This window comes from Myotis yumanensis, unplaced genomic scaffold (genome assembly GCF_028538775.1).
Source record: "Myotis yumanensis isolate MYYU_CA2020_CCGP unplaced genomic scaffold, mMyoYum1.0.hap1 SCAF_1, whole genome shotgun sequence".
NCBI lineage: Eukaryota > Metazoa > Chordata > Mammalia > Chiroptera > Vespertilionidae > Myotis > Myotis yumanensis.
This window is the reverse complement of record NW_027223752.1, coordinates 38,704,387-38,720,957: the sequence shown is the minus strand read 5'-3', so window position 1 is coordinate 38,720,957 and position 16,571 is coordinate 38,704,387. Positions and strand designations below refer to the sequence as shown.

The window sequence follows — 16,571 nt, the reverse complement described above, 5'->3', positions numbered from 1 at the left end:
TAACTAAATGTATTGGGTCACATTGGTTAATAAGATTATATAGATTTCAAGTGTACAAGTCTATGATATGTCTCCTGTATATTGCATTGTGTGCCCACCACCAAAGTCTAATCATCTCCCATCACCACCTATTTGCCTCCCCGCTCTTTCCCTCTAGTAACCACCATACTGTTGTCTGTGTCTATGAATTTCAGTTTTATATTCCACATATGAGTGAAAGCATATGGTTCTGAGCTTTTGCTGACTTACTTCGTTTAGCATAATATTCTGAAGGCCCATCCATGTTGTTGCAAATATATTAAGGAACATGTCATAACTCTCCCCGTCTTCAATTAGCCAAACTAAATATTCATATTTCCTTTAACTATTTGACTTATAAAAAGATTCCCAGAACTTTATATCTTACATTCTGGTAAGTGTGTGGCCACTTGATAATATTTCTTTTAAAATATCCAGCTGGAAGCTGAACACAATATTTTACCTATAATCTGATTAACATCGACTGTATTGGGATGATTATTGCCACTCTTGATCTGAAGATAAAAGTGCTTTAATGCATCTTAAGACCATTTCAGCTTCCTTTCACTATATTCACATGTATATATTTATGTAGTACACTGAACCCAGCACATTTGTCTGTGGAGTCTTCTGGGAAGGCTGCTGCCTTCACTTTTGAGTTCAGCTGTACATTGTTATAGGAACCTCTTGAGTATTTAAATATTGAATCAAGAAAATGATGCCAGTCCGGCCAGTGTGGCTCAGTGGTTGAGCATCAACCCATGAACCATGAAGTCATGGTTCGATTCTGGTCAGGGCACATGCCCAGGTTGTGGGCTCAATCTCCAGTAGGGGTTGTGCAGGAGGCAGCCGTTCAATGATTTACTCTCATCATTGATGTTTCTATCTCCTTCTCCCTCTTCCCTTCCTCTCTGAAATCAATAAAAATATATTTTTAAAAAAGAAAAAGATGCCATGTATGTATAAGAATGCCATCCCTGTTTTTCACATTTAATAATAGAAATATTTAGGCATGCTTTTCTAATACACACACACACACACACACACACACACACACACACACAGTGGGTCCTTGACTTACGAGTTTAATTCGTTCCGAGACCGAGCTTGTTAAGGAGCTCGTTAACTCAAATTACTCTATCAACTCAATGCAAAAAATTGGCTGAGAGACAGCTGGTATCTCAAAAAACTCGTTAGTCGGGACACTTGTAAGTCAAGGCCCCACTGTATATTAAAATAAACTGATTAAAAGGAAGTTACTTCTATTTGTAGAAATAATATATTGCCTACTGTATTTGGAAGGAATAGAGTGCTTCTGTGATAGATTAGGTTTAAAAATAACCCAAGAATTTTAAATATTCAAAATATAAATTTCTTTAATTCTACAGGCATAATGTTGCCTGAATATTTTGCATAATTCTGATAGAACTTTTCATATAATGGGATCTTCCAACTGATATTTTATGCTTATTACAAAACACATGAAACAAGAAATGAAGACCAAAGAGTTTTTTCTACTGATTTTTCCAAACTACATATTAGAAAAAAAAGTAAGACATTAGGAAATTTAGAAAATTATGATACGGTTAATTTTAAGCTTCATTCCACAAAGAAAACTGAAAAAAAATCCAGCATGATGAGAAATATGTAGTCTATACATTATACAAAGTCGTACATTTTTTCATATAATCCCCAAACCTGAAAATGAAGTCCCTAGCCATCTACTTTACTTGAATTATTTCCCAGTAAAATAATTTCAAACTGTAGGATACATTTTTTGAGCTTTATCCATCATCCTTTTTATTTTTTCTTATGATCTCTTCTTTCCTTTTAAATACTCATTCATTGCACCCATTTCTTTTGTCTTCTAGGTGCACAGAATGTCAGCAAGTAGCAAAGCCCAAGGGATGGATTTGAATATTAAATTTTAAGAGGATCTAGAGCAACTATTGTAATTAGTAGTCAATAAAATACTTTCAACCAATTATAATTAATCTAGGTACTATTCTATATGTAAAAATTAAAAAACATTGCCTAAGGCTACCTTTTATGATAAAAATGCTACAATCTCCACATCAGTACTGACTTTAATGCCACAATTTGAATTAGAGAAAACATTATTCACATAAGGCAAGTTAAGACTGAATTAAATCACAGTGATTAATTTGATTGTGGGTTAAAGCTGAATTTTTTTTTAAATCTATAAAACTATGTAGAAATGATAGAAGGAAATCTCAGTAATCAGGGTGAAGGTTTTTCTATAATTAGCTGCAATGCATCATTAAATTCTATTGTACTAGCAACTAAAAAAGATAGCTCTTTTGAACTAATAAGAGAAGCATCAGAACAAAGACATTTAGCTTCGATACATTATATTCCAATCTTTTTCATTATGTAGTCATAGTTAATTATGGTATAATCATTAATAAAATATTTGAAAGAAGTAATCAACAAAATGTGAGATAAGAAATATAGTAAGACAAGTATTTGACTATTGAGGAATAGGAAATCTAACAGAGATCTCTAACATCAAATAGGGGATATTTGTTAAAATTGAGAAGCTACTTACTAAAGTTACATCATCTAGTATATTCATATTTCTAATATTTTATTACTACAATTACAGAATTTATGTCATTACTGTCATCAGCCATTCATTTTCTTTATTCCACCCTTATATTTTTAATAAGCTCAATCAATTTCATTCTTATTACCAAAACATCCTAGAGTAAAGATATGTATATAATATATATGTATGGATAAATAGGTAGATAGAAAGTTTTATTATGAAAGCCATATAAGCTCACTGGCTGCTGTGCTAAAATACACCATAAAGAGACAAAGGTAAAAGCACAGTTATTTGGCTACACAATAACCCAGATAGAACATGATAGTAACTTGGACAAGGTAATAGTAATAAAGGTGGTAAGAACTGAAGGTGGAGTCAACAAAATTTGATGGAGGTTTTATTGTGGGGGAAGGGGAATTTCATTCTAAGAACCTGAGTGGTAGAGTTGCCATTAACTGCATTGGGGAAGAATATCAATGGAGCATGTTTATGGGAGATGTTTAGTTCACTTCTGGATAATTTCACTGAACATGAATGGGCAATTGTACAGGAAAGTCTATAGTTCAGGGAACAGGTCCAAGGTGAGTATGTATATTTTAGTGGTGTTTGCATAAATTTTTAAAATAATTGGATTGAATATCATTGAAGAAAAGAATATAGTCAAAAGAGGAAGCGGCACAGGACTGAGCTCTAGAATATCCCGAATTTAGGGTATTATCTTGGTCAAACTTCTTTCAAGCAATGCCATACCAAATTATACACAGACCAAAACTATATGACAGTGTCAGGCACTACAGCCTTTGCTAAGATTGAGCATTAACTTTGTCCCTTTGACATATTAAAATTGGTCTCTTGCTGTTTCAATATTAAGTCATTAAAAGTGAAAATAAGATGTTCTGATATGCTTACTAGAGGCCCGGTGCACAGATTTGTGCACCAGAAGGGTCCCTCGGCCTGAACTTTGGGGATGGGGCCAAAATTGGCTCTCTGACATCCCCCAAGGGGTCCCGGATTGTGAGAGGGCGGTTCTCAGGTGATGCACCCTGGAATCGGGCTCCCTCCTGTCTGGATTGTGCCTGTAGAGATCAGGGCCCCTCCTGTCTGGATCAGGTCTTTGGGGATCGGGCTGAAACTGGCTCTCCAATATGCCCTGAGGGGTCCCAGATTGCGAGAGGGTGCAGGGCATCATAGTTACCGGTTGAACAGTCGAACGGTCGCTTAGGCTTTTATATATATAGATTAGTAATTTGTATTTTTATCTTCAGTGTGTTCAGCTCATTTTTGTTCTTGATTATTATTGATTTATAAAATCACCCTTACATATTAAGTAACCTTTCACTTATGGTATTTATTACAAATACTCTCATTTTCATCTTCATAGTTTTTGGTATGAGAAGTTTTACATTTCCTAGCCAAATCTATTTATTAATTACTTTCTTATGTATTACATCACTTTAATACATACAAAAATAAGTTATTTACATATTTTCTTCTAATTGTTTATGGTTTCTTATTTTTTACATTTAACTCTCAGTCTTTCTCATATTTATGTTAGGTCATGTGGAAAGACTCTCATTAAATATTTTATTAGATTTTTAGTTCATTTTATAATTATATTAAATAATATGTCAATTCCATCTTTGCAATGGTCCTTTAAGTTATAAAAGGTTCTTATCCATAGTAAAGTCTAGTTCTGAGATATCTACTCCATCTTTGTTTTGGCTAATAATTGTTGGGCCTATAATTCAATACTTTATTATAGTATTTTAAAGTTATGTGTTAGGTTATTTATTTGTCAAATAACTAAATGCCCAACAGGCATATGGGTCTTCCCCTTGGTGTTTAGGTTCACTACTAACCCAGACATCTGGATGCCAATTTTGTTTTTTCTTGTTTGGTATAGCATATGGTGGGTAGTCTAAGAATAGATTTTTAAAATTCACCCTCATTGCCTATGAAATTAGCGGAAATCTCTGAAGCCAAGACTTTGGCATATGTCTCCTTACTTACAGTGCTGTTACGGTTAGTTCTTATGCATCTGGGTGGGAATTTTCTTAATAGGCTAGGAGAAATTAATAAAGGCCTTGAGAGTTTGCTGCTATATTAAAATAAATTTAGATATCCTTTTAAAAATGCACAGCAAAACTTACATATTTACCAGTCATTTGAATCTGCTTTTTCTATTAGACATAAACTATCCAAAGATTCCCCATTCAGTTAGGAGGCACAACCATGATTTTTTTCTTACCTAAAAGCTAATTCACTTTAATATGTATACTTATTTCTTTAAAAATCTTTTCATTTGAATTAAAATTTTATTTCACTTTTAAGATTAGCCTCTCCATCTATTTTTAATTATTATTCCAGTGGGTACTCCAGTGGATAATCAGAAGTACATTTCCATGACCACAATGTATGAACCAAAAAATATGGTAAATAATAGGAACCCAGAAATCACTTTCTCCTACATGGCAGTGCCATGCCAACACCCCATGCCAGTGTGTTAGACTCTACCAATGGCATAAAGCAGGCAGTTGAACAGGTCCTCTAGGAGAAGCACAGTCTTTGGGTTGGGCTCTTTTCTAATGTAAAAGGCTATTATTCTATCATTTCACTGGTGTTTCTGTCATCTACCATATGACATCACTGAACTTTCTAGAAGAAAAGCTTCTACCTGAGATGGTGATGGATAAAGTAGATAGTTCCCTCGTGACCTCAGTTTCACTAAAGGTGGACCTCAAAGGACCTCCTGCATTTGACGTCTTAAACACCGACTCACACCTGCACCCCTGAGGAGGATTCTGTTCCTTCTTTGGATACCCTCCCAACTAACCACATAGTGAATCATTTATACATTAATCAAATTCCATGGAAATGTAATCTGTCCTTTTCTCCTCTGTGGTCACGTTTTCCACTTTAAGTGGCCATTTAAATAGCAAATTTATCTTGTAAAATGTTTAAGACGAGCACATGTCATCCTCTTTCAAGATTCTTTCATATAATTACCCTTGAGTATATCAGCAGGCTTCTCTCCCTCAATTTTCACATTCCATGTTCATTCCCTACACATGCACTCAACCGTCTGCTCCTAACAATGCCTGCTCTGGCTTAAAAAACTATCTGCTTGCTGTTTCATGACATTCCCCTAACTAAACATCTACTTTGCCCGTTTGCTCTTTCCCTTTGACTTTGAAAGGTACTTGTTGAGCAGGTCTTATAGAAAAACTACAACTCAACCTCATATGATTAAGAGAACAAATCAAGTTTGTGGGAAATGGCAAGGAAGGTAATGTGCCGTTTCATTATCATTTGTCAAAAATTAGTACCTAAAAATAAAAGTCTCCACTGATGCTTATAAAGTAAAATAGCTCACGACCAGTTTTCTCTAAAACTCCTATGTGCAAGCCCTATTTGTCATCCTCTATATTTGACCTGAGTCAGCTGGGTGTAGGAAGTGAGAAGTTTTTAAAATTTGGTTTTGTTTATTGTGAGGAGGCCTTCGGTCCTTTCTTTGCCCCTAATATGAGATGGATGGGAAACATTTAAAAAGGTTTCATGAAAATACAAGCAAGAAATTAGAGATATCAAATGAATGGGGAGGATAGTGTCCATCTTATAGATTTGTGTGGGAAAAACAAAGAATTGTAAGTTGCTTTAGAAACATGTGAAAGGGGAGAGAATTTAGGGGAGGATAGCAAACATAATTCTTTTTAGTTTATAAGCAAGGCAGTTGTTTTCTAAATTTTAAATGGGCAAAAAGGTCAAAGAGAAAAATCAAGAATAAAATCTACCAGGGGAAATGGCAGCCCTGTTAGAGTTTTAGAGGAATGTAGCAAATTACTCTGAGTGGCAATGAGAGTGTTTTATGGAAATGCAGTAATTAGCTGTTTTCAGAACCCACAATTTCTAAATTGAGTGTGATGACTAGTACTAATTGATGATTAATGGTTGAGTGCTTTGCACCTTCTAAGCATTCAATAATATGATTGATTGATATGTTACTTATGAAATAGAGTAACATTTATGAAACAATTATACAAGCAATATGTGAGTGGGAAAACTACAGGCATCTGAGAATCCTATTGAAATAGAAAATAAATAGCAATAATGATAACCCCTTACCTTCTCTGTGTCGATGCCTTTTGACATGGACCAGGTTGAGACAATATAATCCATGACTCGTTCACTAAGGCCTTTGGGGACCTGATAAAGTTTCAGAAAGTCCCGTACATTATTCAGCATCTCATGGTATCGGTTGGTGTTGGCATACATTTGCTGGAATATTGTGGTAACATTTCCAAAAATAGTTGCATAAAGAAGAGCTGAAAGAGAAGAAATGATGAAAATGAAACAAATATCCCAAGTGAAAAGAAAATGTGAATATTGGCCCAATCAATGAATAGTGTGACAGAGATGTCTTTATAACCTTTAGGAGCTAATACATGTTAACCCCTGAGAAAAGTGCCTGGAATTTGGTGTTAATTCAGTAAGTGTTACCTACAGTAGGACAAACATGCATATGTAATACTCTGGTCAATGTGACAAAACATGAGAGTGGCTAAAAGATTTCGTGAAGAATTAAATGCTCCAAAATTATAATTTTCCTAGGAAATTCTAGCCTCGCATCTAAAGTCATCCTCCAGCCTTGTGCTCCTGAATGATCAATTTGAATTTTCTAGGGATTGATGATCCAGTTTAGAAATGTATGTTCTTTCTCATTGCTTGCTCCTTCCAGCTTTTGGAACACTTCCCTACTTATAAATATTGTTGACACAACATAAGAAATATAGGGAGTGAAGACAAATTAAAGTGTTCCGTTTTTAGAAAGTTCTGAAGAGAAACGCGGTTGGAATTAACAGCTAAAAGGAAACTTTGGGAGTGCCTGAAAATTCAAGTTATGAAACTCATGTCAGTATACAGTATTGTAAATTGTTTTATTTCATCATTTTAATTAAGAGTAAAGCCAGCTTGCAGACCAGTGCTATTTATCTACAGGAGCCTACGATGGGAGAGGGTTTTGTAATCCCCCTGACTATGATCCCCTTCCTCAACCCATAATTTACCAACCCTTCTCTCTCCACATCTGGTCGGGCTACTAATGTTTACCTGATTTTGTAAAAGCTCTGAAAAGCCGCTGAGTTCAGCCCAAACTGACCATGCCCCCAACTGCACACAACCCCCACTCTATCCCTTCCCTTGGTTAACACTAAGCTCTTTTGAAAGCAAGCAATACTTTATTCACCTTAGTATTCAGTGAACACAATGTTTAGTAACCGCATACATTCCATAAGCATTTGACAAATAAGTGGACTATCAGATAATGATCACTTCCATTCTACATCCTCCAAGCATTTAAAAAAAAAATGATTCCTCTAAACAAAGTATGGGCTATTTCATTTTGCCATTTCGTCAACCAAAATTCCTTTTGATGGAGGTGATATAAAATCAAGCTAGTGGTGCAACTTAACATCCTTAACATATTTTCAGAAAATCATGTGGGGTTTTTTAAGAACAATTGTTCTCTGAATACAACAAATTACAATGGCACATCAGGAAGCTGTAATTTTATCAGTATTTAGGCTGTTGTTGCTGCTGTTACTTAGGAATTTTGATGACAGTGCAGGTAATTTTCAAGATAGATGATGTTTTGTTAAAACTGAGTAAGAATAATATGGTGCTGACATTTCTCAACTGGGTCTTTAAACCTTTGGAATATTTATATTTAAAAATAGAGGTAATCACAGACTTAACATCTCTATTCCACCACTGTGATATTAAGAAAGTCAAACACAGAAATAATATGTAAAATAATGATAGAAAAATACATGTAAAATATGGAGTTTCACATTTTCAGAAAGGAGGAGAATTTATGTTTTTCAAATAATGAGCTTTTGCCCTTCTGGTGTGGCTCAGTGGTTGAGCATCGACCTATGAACCAGTTCGATTCCTGGTCAGGGCACATGCCTGGGTTGTGGGCTCAATCCCCAGTGTGGGGCATGCAGGAGGCAGCCGATCAATGATTCTCTCTCATCATTGATGTTTCTAGCTCTCTCTCCCTCTCCCTTCCTCTCTGAAATCAATAAAAATAAAATAAAAAGCACTTTAGGGATTAATGAAATAATGCTGCAATCATGTGTTGTAATAGTGCCCAGCTATTTTAAGCTGTCAATAAATATCACGGAACTACCTATTATTTGACATATTTAACTTGTTTGGCTCCCTAAGATGTTTGCAATATGTTCTATTTGCCAAAGTGTCTTACTACTGCTTTTATGTGTAACAAATTACCACACATTTCATCTTTGTGGGTACATTAAATATGCGTACATTCTGCTCAAATGAAAAGTTTAAGTGCTAAAATATAAAGAAAACTGCTAATGTATTAAAAGTTTGCAGCATTAATAAATGAAGAATGTAATCAACATCTCAATAAGTTTGGCATATTTACAAAGATATCCACTTCTGACTCTCATTTTCATGTGAGTATGGTGTCCTATACTGGAGAGGACTAAACAAGGTCATAATTTAAGGTAAGTATATGTGTATACTTTAAGGTAAGTATATGTGTATAATTTAAGATTCAAGTATATGTGTATATATACTTAAAAAATATTTTTACTTATAATAAGTTGCAAAAAGAGCACAGAAAATTTGCATGTATCCAACATGCAGCTTCTCTCAATGATAATATACCTCTGCCCTGAATTATAGACACACACATCTTCTTGGATGCCTGATTGATATCCAAGGTAACTCATACAAAACAAGTTAAAAAAGAAAGTCTAATAGTGAGTAAGTATTTATGAATTGTTATGTAGCATCATCATTATCATCATCATCATCATCATCATCATCATGGAAACAGTTTCCAAATAATATTTTATGCAGCAGAAAGAAAGAAATATATATGTAATCACACATAGACTTAATTTAAACCTAGTCCAAGATAATCAGAGCACAGCCTGCCTCGCTGATCATAATTTCTGCCAGTCATCTCTCACTCCCTTTGCCCCAGTCATGATAGCCTTCTTGGTGCTACTCAAACATTCTGAACACATTAACTCTTCAGAGTACCTTCACTAGCTGTTCTCTCTGCTAAAACACCCTTTGTGAGATCTTTACCTGGTCTATATCCTCTTCTCATTCAGGTCTCTGCTCAAAAACCAACTCAGCACAGAACCCTTTCCAGACCTCCTTGTCTAAACATCCTCTTCCTCCAGTTTCACACTCCATCCCCTTACTATGCCTATGTTCTTAATTCTATTTATCACTACATTACACCGCATATTAATTTAGTGTTTGTTTATTATCTACCTTCTCCATTAGAAACGCAAATTCTATGAGTGCAAGTACAGCCCTTGCCCTTTTTGCTAACTGCTGTATTTCCAGAACACATACCAGTTCCTGAAACATAGCAGCTATTAAATTTTTTTTCCAGTAAATTCATACACCAAAAACCTAGAAAATAGTTTTTAGACACATTCTATTTTCAAGTCACAATCTCTGGTGATACAAAAACATAGGAGAAATATATATTATTAATGCAGATAGGAGAATGAAATATTTAGAAGCAAAGATGATACATGTCCTGACTATATGAAGATAATAAATAAATTGGGAAGACCTATTGTCATTCATCAAATATAAATGCCCATGCTTGGCCTGGCCAGTTTTGTAGAGTCCTGGTATATAATTTTACCCTTTGAAAGGGATGCTATATAGTCAATTCATATACTCTAATAATGATAATTAGCCTAATTTTTTAAAATTTTATTAAGACTCTTGTTATATGCTATCCTGCAACCTTTTAGGCTTAAGGAAACTTAAAACAAGCTAATTTTACAAGTTTAACATATTTAGAGTCTCAGTAATTCTGGAATGCACAATAAATGACTTATTTTTTATTCACCACAAAGGGATTATTTAGAAGATAATTATGATAGACTAAAAATGGCTGCAAGTTTCCTGATACCTTTTCCATTGAGAAGCAGGATGTATATCCCTTGCCCTTGAATCTAAGTGTACTCTATGACTGTTTTAACAATAGAATATAATAATATGATCATATGCCAATATCTAGGCCCATGCTTAAAGAAACTAGAATCTTGCCCAGCGGGTGTGGTTCAGTAGTTGAGTGTCGACCTATGAACCAGGAGGTCACGGTTTGCTATCCAGTCAGGGCACATGCCCGGATTGTGGGCTCGACCCCCCAGTGTGGGCTGTGCAGAAGGCAGCCAATCAGTGATTCTCTCTTATCATTGATGTTTCTAGCTCTCTCTCCCTCTCCCTTCCTCTCCAAAATCAATAAAAATATATTGCTTTTAAAAAAGAAACTAGAATCTCGCAATTCTTCACTGTTAGAACACCTGCTCTTGGAGTTTGGTTCTTATGTCATGAGGAAGCCCAAGCCTTCTTCTAGAGAGGACCACCTGGAGAGGAATCAGGGCCCCTGGTCAATAGCCTTGGCCGAGCTTCCAGCTAAGCACTGGCCTTAAACTGAGCAATTTAAAATATTGATATGAGAAGACACTGAAGTAACACTGAGGCTACATAGGTGGTTCAGCCATCACTTCTTTTTCTACTTATATTCATATTTAATAATATAAGTAAGCTCTGAAGGAAAATGTTTCATCAACTTATGATTGCATGTGCAGAAAGTAGCTTGACAACATCAGCTTAGCAGCCAGGTAAGCTTAGCTTGCTGAGCCGATTAAGAAGTGGATTTTTCAGACTCATTCAAACCGACCCAGCTGACACCACATGGCCTGCTAGCCTTGCACAAATTGCAGATTCATGGGTAAAACAAATAGCTGTTCTTGTTTCAAGCCACTGAGTTTGATTAGTTATGCAACCATAATAATAAACCCTAATAAAGACAGATTTGTTCTTCACCTGGTAGGAAGCCTGGAAGAGGAGGATAGTGAGCTTCTTCTCATGCACATCAGAGCCCAATAGTACCTTTTTTAAAAATATATTTTATTGATTTTTTTTTTACAGAGAGAAACGGAGAGGGATAGAAACATCGATGAGAGAGAAACGTCGATCAGCTGCCTCCTGCCCCGCCCCCCACTGGGAATGTGCCCGCAACCAAGGTACATGTCCTTGACCGGAATCGAACCTGGGACCCTTTAGTCCGCAGGCCGATGCTCTATCCACTGAGCCAAACCGGTTAGGGCACCAATAGTACCTTTTGAAAAGTGCTTTCTAAAATGTTAATGTATTTTATCTTTTAAACTAACAACTGCCTGTTATTTTAATAATATGAGCATTAAAGTCATGAATTAACGTTTAATGTTTTCAAAGAGATGCATAGGTAGAAAGATTGAATGATGCAATAACACAAATCATAGATTTCATTATTCATTCAAGATTTTTGCATTCAGTAGATATTTACTGAATAATAAATACTATGATACTAGTATGCCAGCCACCAATGATACAATGATAAAAAAGACAGACATAATCCCTGCTCTCCAGTAGTATCCACTAGTTCCTACAGAAAACTATTATTAATCTTTAATTCTTCCAAATCACAATCTTTGAAGGAAGGCTAATAATCTTTTCCTTTTCATAGTTTACAAAAATCCACAAATAAATTTATAATCACTCCAAGCATATAAACTATAGTTTATTTCTCACGGTTAAACAATTTGCAGAGTCAACAAAAAATCTATGCTCAGCTAATTAATTGTAACAGCCTCCACTCCCACGATTGCACATGCTAACAGACAAGATGTTGATACGCAGGTCTCTGAAGAAAGGATGTTCTCCAGTCACTTCATTTTGTTTGCTCCAGAGGTCAAGTTGCATCCATTCATTGCCTTATTAACAATTTGTATTTTTAGACTTTTCATGATGACATCTGACATTTACTTTTCCTAATTATCTTTCTTTTCTAAGCCTTGGCAAGTAATCATTGGCCCTAGACTGAGCAATTTCAAAAATTAATATGAGAATGCATTTCTGGTAACCTTTAAAGCCACATAGGTCATCATTGCCCTTTTTATTTATATTCACTAAAGTCCACATTTAATATATTTTATTTTACAGAGAGGAAGGGAGAGGGATAGAGAGTTAGAAACATCGATGAGAGAGAAACATCGATCAGCTGCCTCCTGCACACCCCCCACTGGGGATGTGCCCGCAACCAAGGTACATGCCCTTGACCGGAATCGAACCTGGGGCCCTTCAGTCCGCAGGCCGAGGCTCTATCCACTGAGCCAAACCAGGTAGGGCATAAAGTCCACATTTAATAATGATATGTAAGGTGTGAAGGAAAATGTTCTATTCATCTGTGATTGCATGTGTAGCACACAGTATCTTAAAACATTTGAAATAACTCTAGTTGGCTTTAGAACAAAGTAAAGAAGCTGATCTTCAAAACTTCCCATTACAGAGTCTTACTTTCATTCCTGCTCTTTTATAACATCTCCTGATCTCCTTGGATGCTTTTCTGTAATGAACCATATATGTAGGCACCCTCTGGGCATCCACTATTGAGCCAGACATGTCTTCTTTCCAAGTCTTCATTTAAGCTATGCCCCAATAGTACCTGAAGTAGGTCGATTATCCTGTTAGAACTAATCTCATTAATTTATTTATATTGTATTAATTATCAGAAACAAATACAGTACATTATCCCTATCAGGGATGCTGGAATTTTGAATGGGAAATTCCAGGTAATGCCAGTTGATTGAATCATTTTTACTAGTAACTGTCAGCTATTAGATAAGTTGGGGCACAGAAGGGGCACATTCTAGAACTTAACAAATTATTGCATAAATTGGACAGATTGCACCAGTTTATAGCTGACCCCATGATTACCATATAACTGGCTCCATTAAAATAGCCTCATTTTAGTGGCAATGCTTATTGATATTTCCTATATACCCTAAAGAGTCAATTTAGAAAATTAATCATGAACTTATATTAATCAATTACTAATATAAGATCAAAGATATTAGAAAGGGAAAGGGGGGATAAGTGAAAAGATGTTGGAAAGTTGTTTTTTCAAGAGAACTCTGAGAAATTAATGATTAGTAAAAACAAAGAATTAAAGGATCAATATAGCTTTATCTCCACTTTATCCTTCTATGATAGTTACTCTATCTTTATGTAAGTAAATCAATTTTCTTTATTCTCTATAATCTAGCACAATTCTTTTTATTCTAATAAAACTAGTACACTAACATTGCTTAAATAGCTATAGAAGTTTTTGTAACTCTGATAAAGATGAACTGGGCAAGATAGAACAAAGTCCCATAAATAGAAGGAACAATAATAATAGATGTCAATGAATACTGATCTCATCATTTATTATGAGTCAAACAAGAAGTCTCAAAATATATCGACTGTCAGGCAACCAGAGGCAACCAAAGATTAAAATTGCATGTTATCTTTAGATGAACCCAGCAGCTGGTACAGACTACCTCAGTCTCTCTCTCTCTCTCTCTCTCTCTCTCTCTCTCTCTCTCTCTCACACACACACACACACACACACACACAAATCTTTGGAGGGCTGTCTTAGGTACTGAACACAATTTTAAATGAGGGTACTCTTAGATATGTCAACCTTGGGACACTGGTCAGTCTTCCATGTTTCTCAGGAATTCTAAAACCAAGTTAGAAAGAAGCAGAGGAAGAATCAACATTAGGGTGTGGGAAATAAACAGGCACATAGACAGAGACTGCCGGTGATAGAGTCACTCAGACATGCCAGAGGAAAAGGAGATACTTTCGTTTTGACATAATTTTTTAAATCATAGTTATAAAAAAAGACTAAAACTTTAGCTTAATATAAATGACACAAAGAAGATATATTTGTACATAAAGATGGGCAAGGGTCAGCACAAACACAAGGAACAGTAATCCAACTTGGAAAAGATAGCATAATAGACCCTTTTTTTTCAATTAAGATTTTGTTTGTTTTAATTTTCTATGTTTAAAAATTGGTATTTTTATAGTTTCAAGAAACAACTGAAAGTATAAAATTTCACAAGTTATGTAGCTGATTATGTTTTTTTGGTGCTTCTATTTTGTTCCTAATATCTTTCCTCTCTTAGGTTAGGAGAAGGCACATTTTCTTTCTATCATCTCCATTCATACATGTGTACACACACACCCAGACTTCAATTATAATATGATCTGATGAATAGATGGTAATGACATATGTGGTACTTTCAGGATATTTATAAGTTGTTATACTGTATCTCTTTATTTCAAAAACATTAAAATACAAAATAAGGAAACTACAATGGTGAGATTTAGATACCGTAGCAACCCAATGATTTGATGCTGAGATAATCTTATGTCCTTCACATTATAAGGTGTATAGATCTACCTGCTCGACCTAATTGTAAGTCTAGCTTTATCAGATACAGAAAAATAATGAGAATGTATACTGAATCCAGCAGTTTCACTATGGTGAAAAATTGAATTTTAAAAATGTATGGTTGTTCTCTGTTTATTTTGTACTAGACATATATTTTAAATACTTTTTGGTAATCCTTACTTTTCAGTAATGATACTCTCAATCATTTCTCTAATCTTTAGCACTACAATATGAAAAGAAGCAATAGAGTAATAACACTACTCTTTCTACATTTCCTTATAGTAGGTATTATGCTTACATTAATATGGAAGTACTAAATATAATAACTTGACATAATATTGAAACACCTTTGTGCCAAGCCACATTATTTATCCACTGCTAACAACCTAAATAAACTGTTGGTGATCCTAAGAACAATACCTGTAGAATAGCCAAGAGCTTCTCGTATCCTCTGAGAAATAGTGTCATCACCTATCTTCTTGTTAACTCTCAATATAATTTATTCTTGCATCCAAATATTTGTTCATGCAGTTCCCTTGTGGTGAATCTCAAAATATGCCCACAAATTATTCCTATCTTGCTTGATATGTACATCTCTTTGTAAGGAGACTTCTCTGCTTCTTCCACCAAAATCTATTTATTTTCATCTGTGCTGGCTTTGACTTCATTTCTCTCAATAGAACGTGGCAGAGATGATATTATACAACTTCCAAAGCTAGACCTTAAGAGAACTTTCATGTTTGACTTGTACTCTCTTGTAACGCTGCCTTGAGACCACCATTCCTGAAAAAGCCTGGGTTGTACTGAGCAAGACAGCAAGGATAGAGAGGTCATGCTATCCTTGTGGTGCCAGTGGAACCAAGCCCCCAGCTGAGGTGCCAAATGTAGCTGCCAGAGGGAGCCCAAGCAGGAGGAGCAAAATAACCCATTCGACCAGTAGGGTCATGAGAAATAATAAATCATGGCGGCATTATTTCACTATGTCTTGGAGTCATTTCTTACACAGCAATAGATAACTGATCTCTCCCCTATGAAAGCCCTCCTTTCCGAAATCCCATCCACTCTCAGGGCTTATTATCTCCTTCATAAAACCTACTCTGATTATCACAGGTCAAGGAACTTCTCCTGTTCTCAGACAGAACCTATCAATACCTCACTCCTTAAAATAGGAATGATATGCCTTGCTTTATATATTTAAATTCCTTTATATATGTTAACATACTTTGCTATAAATACAATGAAGTTCTTAAAAGCAAGAACCTTTTAAAGTTGTTAAAATCTATATATTGACAGCATCATTCTGAACATATAACTAAAGAACACATAAAAACAGAAGTTGAATTAAATTTAAAAGATTCTCCTTATGTAGCAAAGTAGACAAAAAGTACATAAAAACTGTCCCAGAACTCATCTGACTAAGAATATTGTCAAAGTATTCTGACCTGACAGTTTGAAGAGATGGAAGGGAAACTTTCTATTAAGATGTGCAAAATCACAAAGGCTATGGCTACAGCAAAAATTACTTGCTAATCAATTCCAAGAATATTACAATCTGGGTATATCCATTGTTGAAGCTGAACAGTTTATAAAAGTAATATAAATAATATTATAATATTGTAGAAAAAGGTTTTATCAGAAAATAATCAAGAAGAT

The 16,571-nt window shown here is 35.1% G+C and overlaps 1 protein-coding gene across 1 annotated transcript in view; it reads right to left on the bottom strand.

Annotated features, from left to right (window-relative positions):
* The window catches only part of KCNH5 (potassium voltage-gated channel subfamily H member 5), a 255,555-nt gene that overhangs the window by 98,102 nt on the left and 140,882 nt on the right, over positions 1-16,571 (bottom strand). Inside the window, exon 8 of the mRNA XM_070418754.1 lies at positions 6,710-6,909. Coding sequence (XP_070274855.1) covers positions 6,710-6,909 — 200 coding nt within the window. The remainder of the gene's footprint in view (positions 1-6,709; positions 6,910-16,571) is intronic.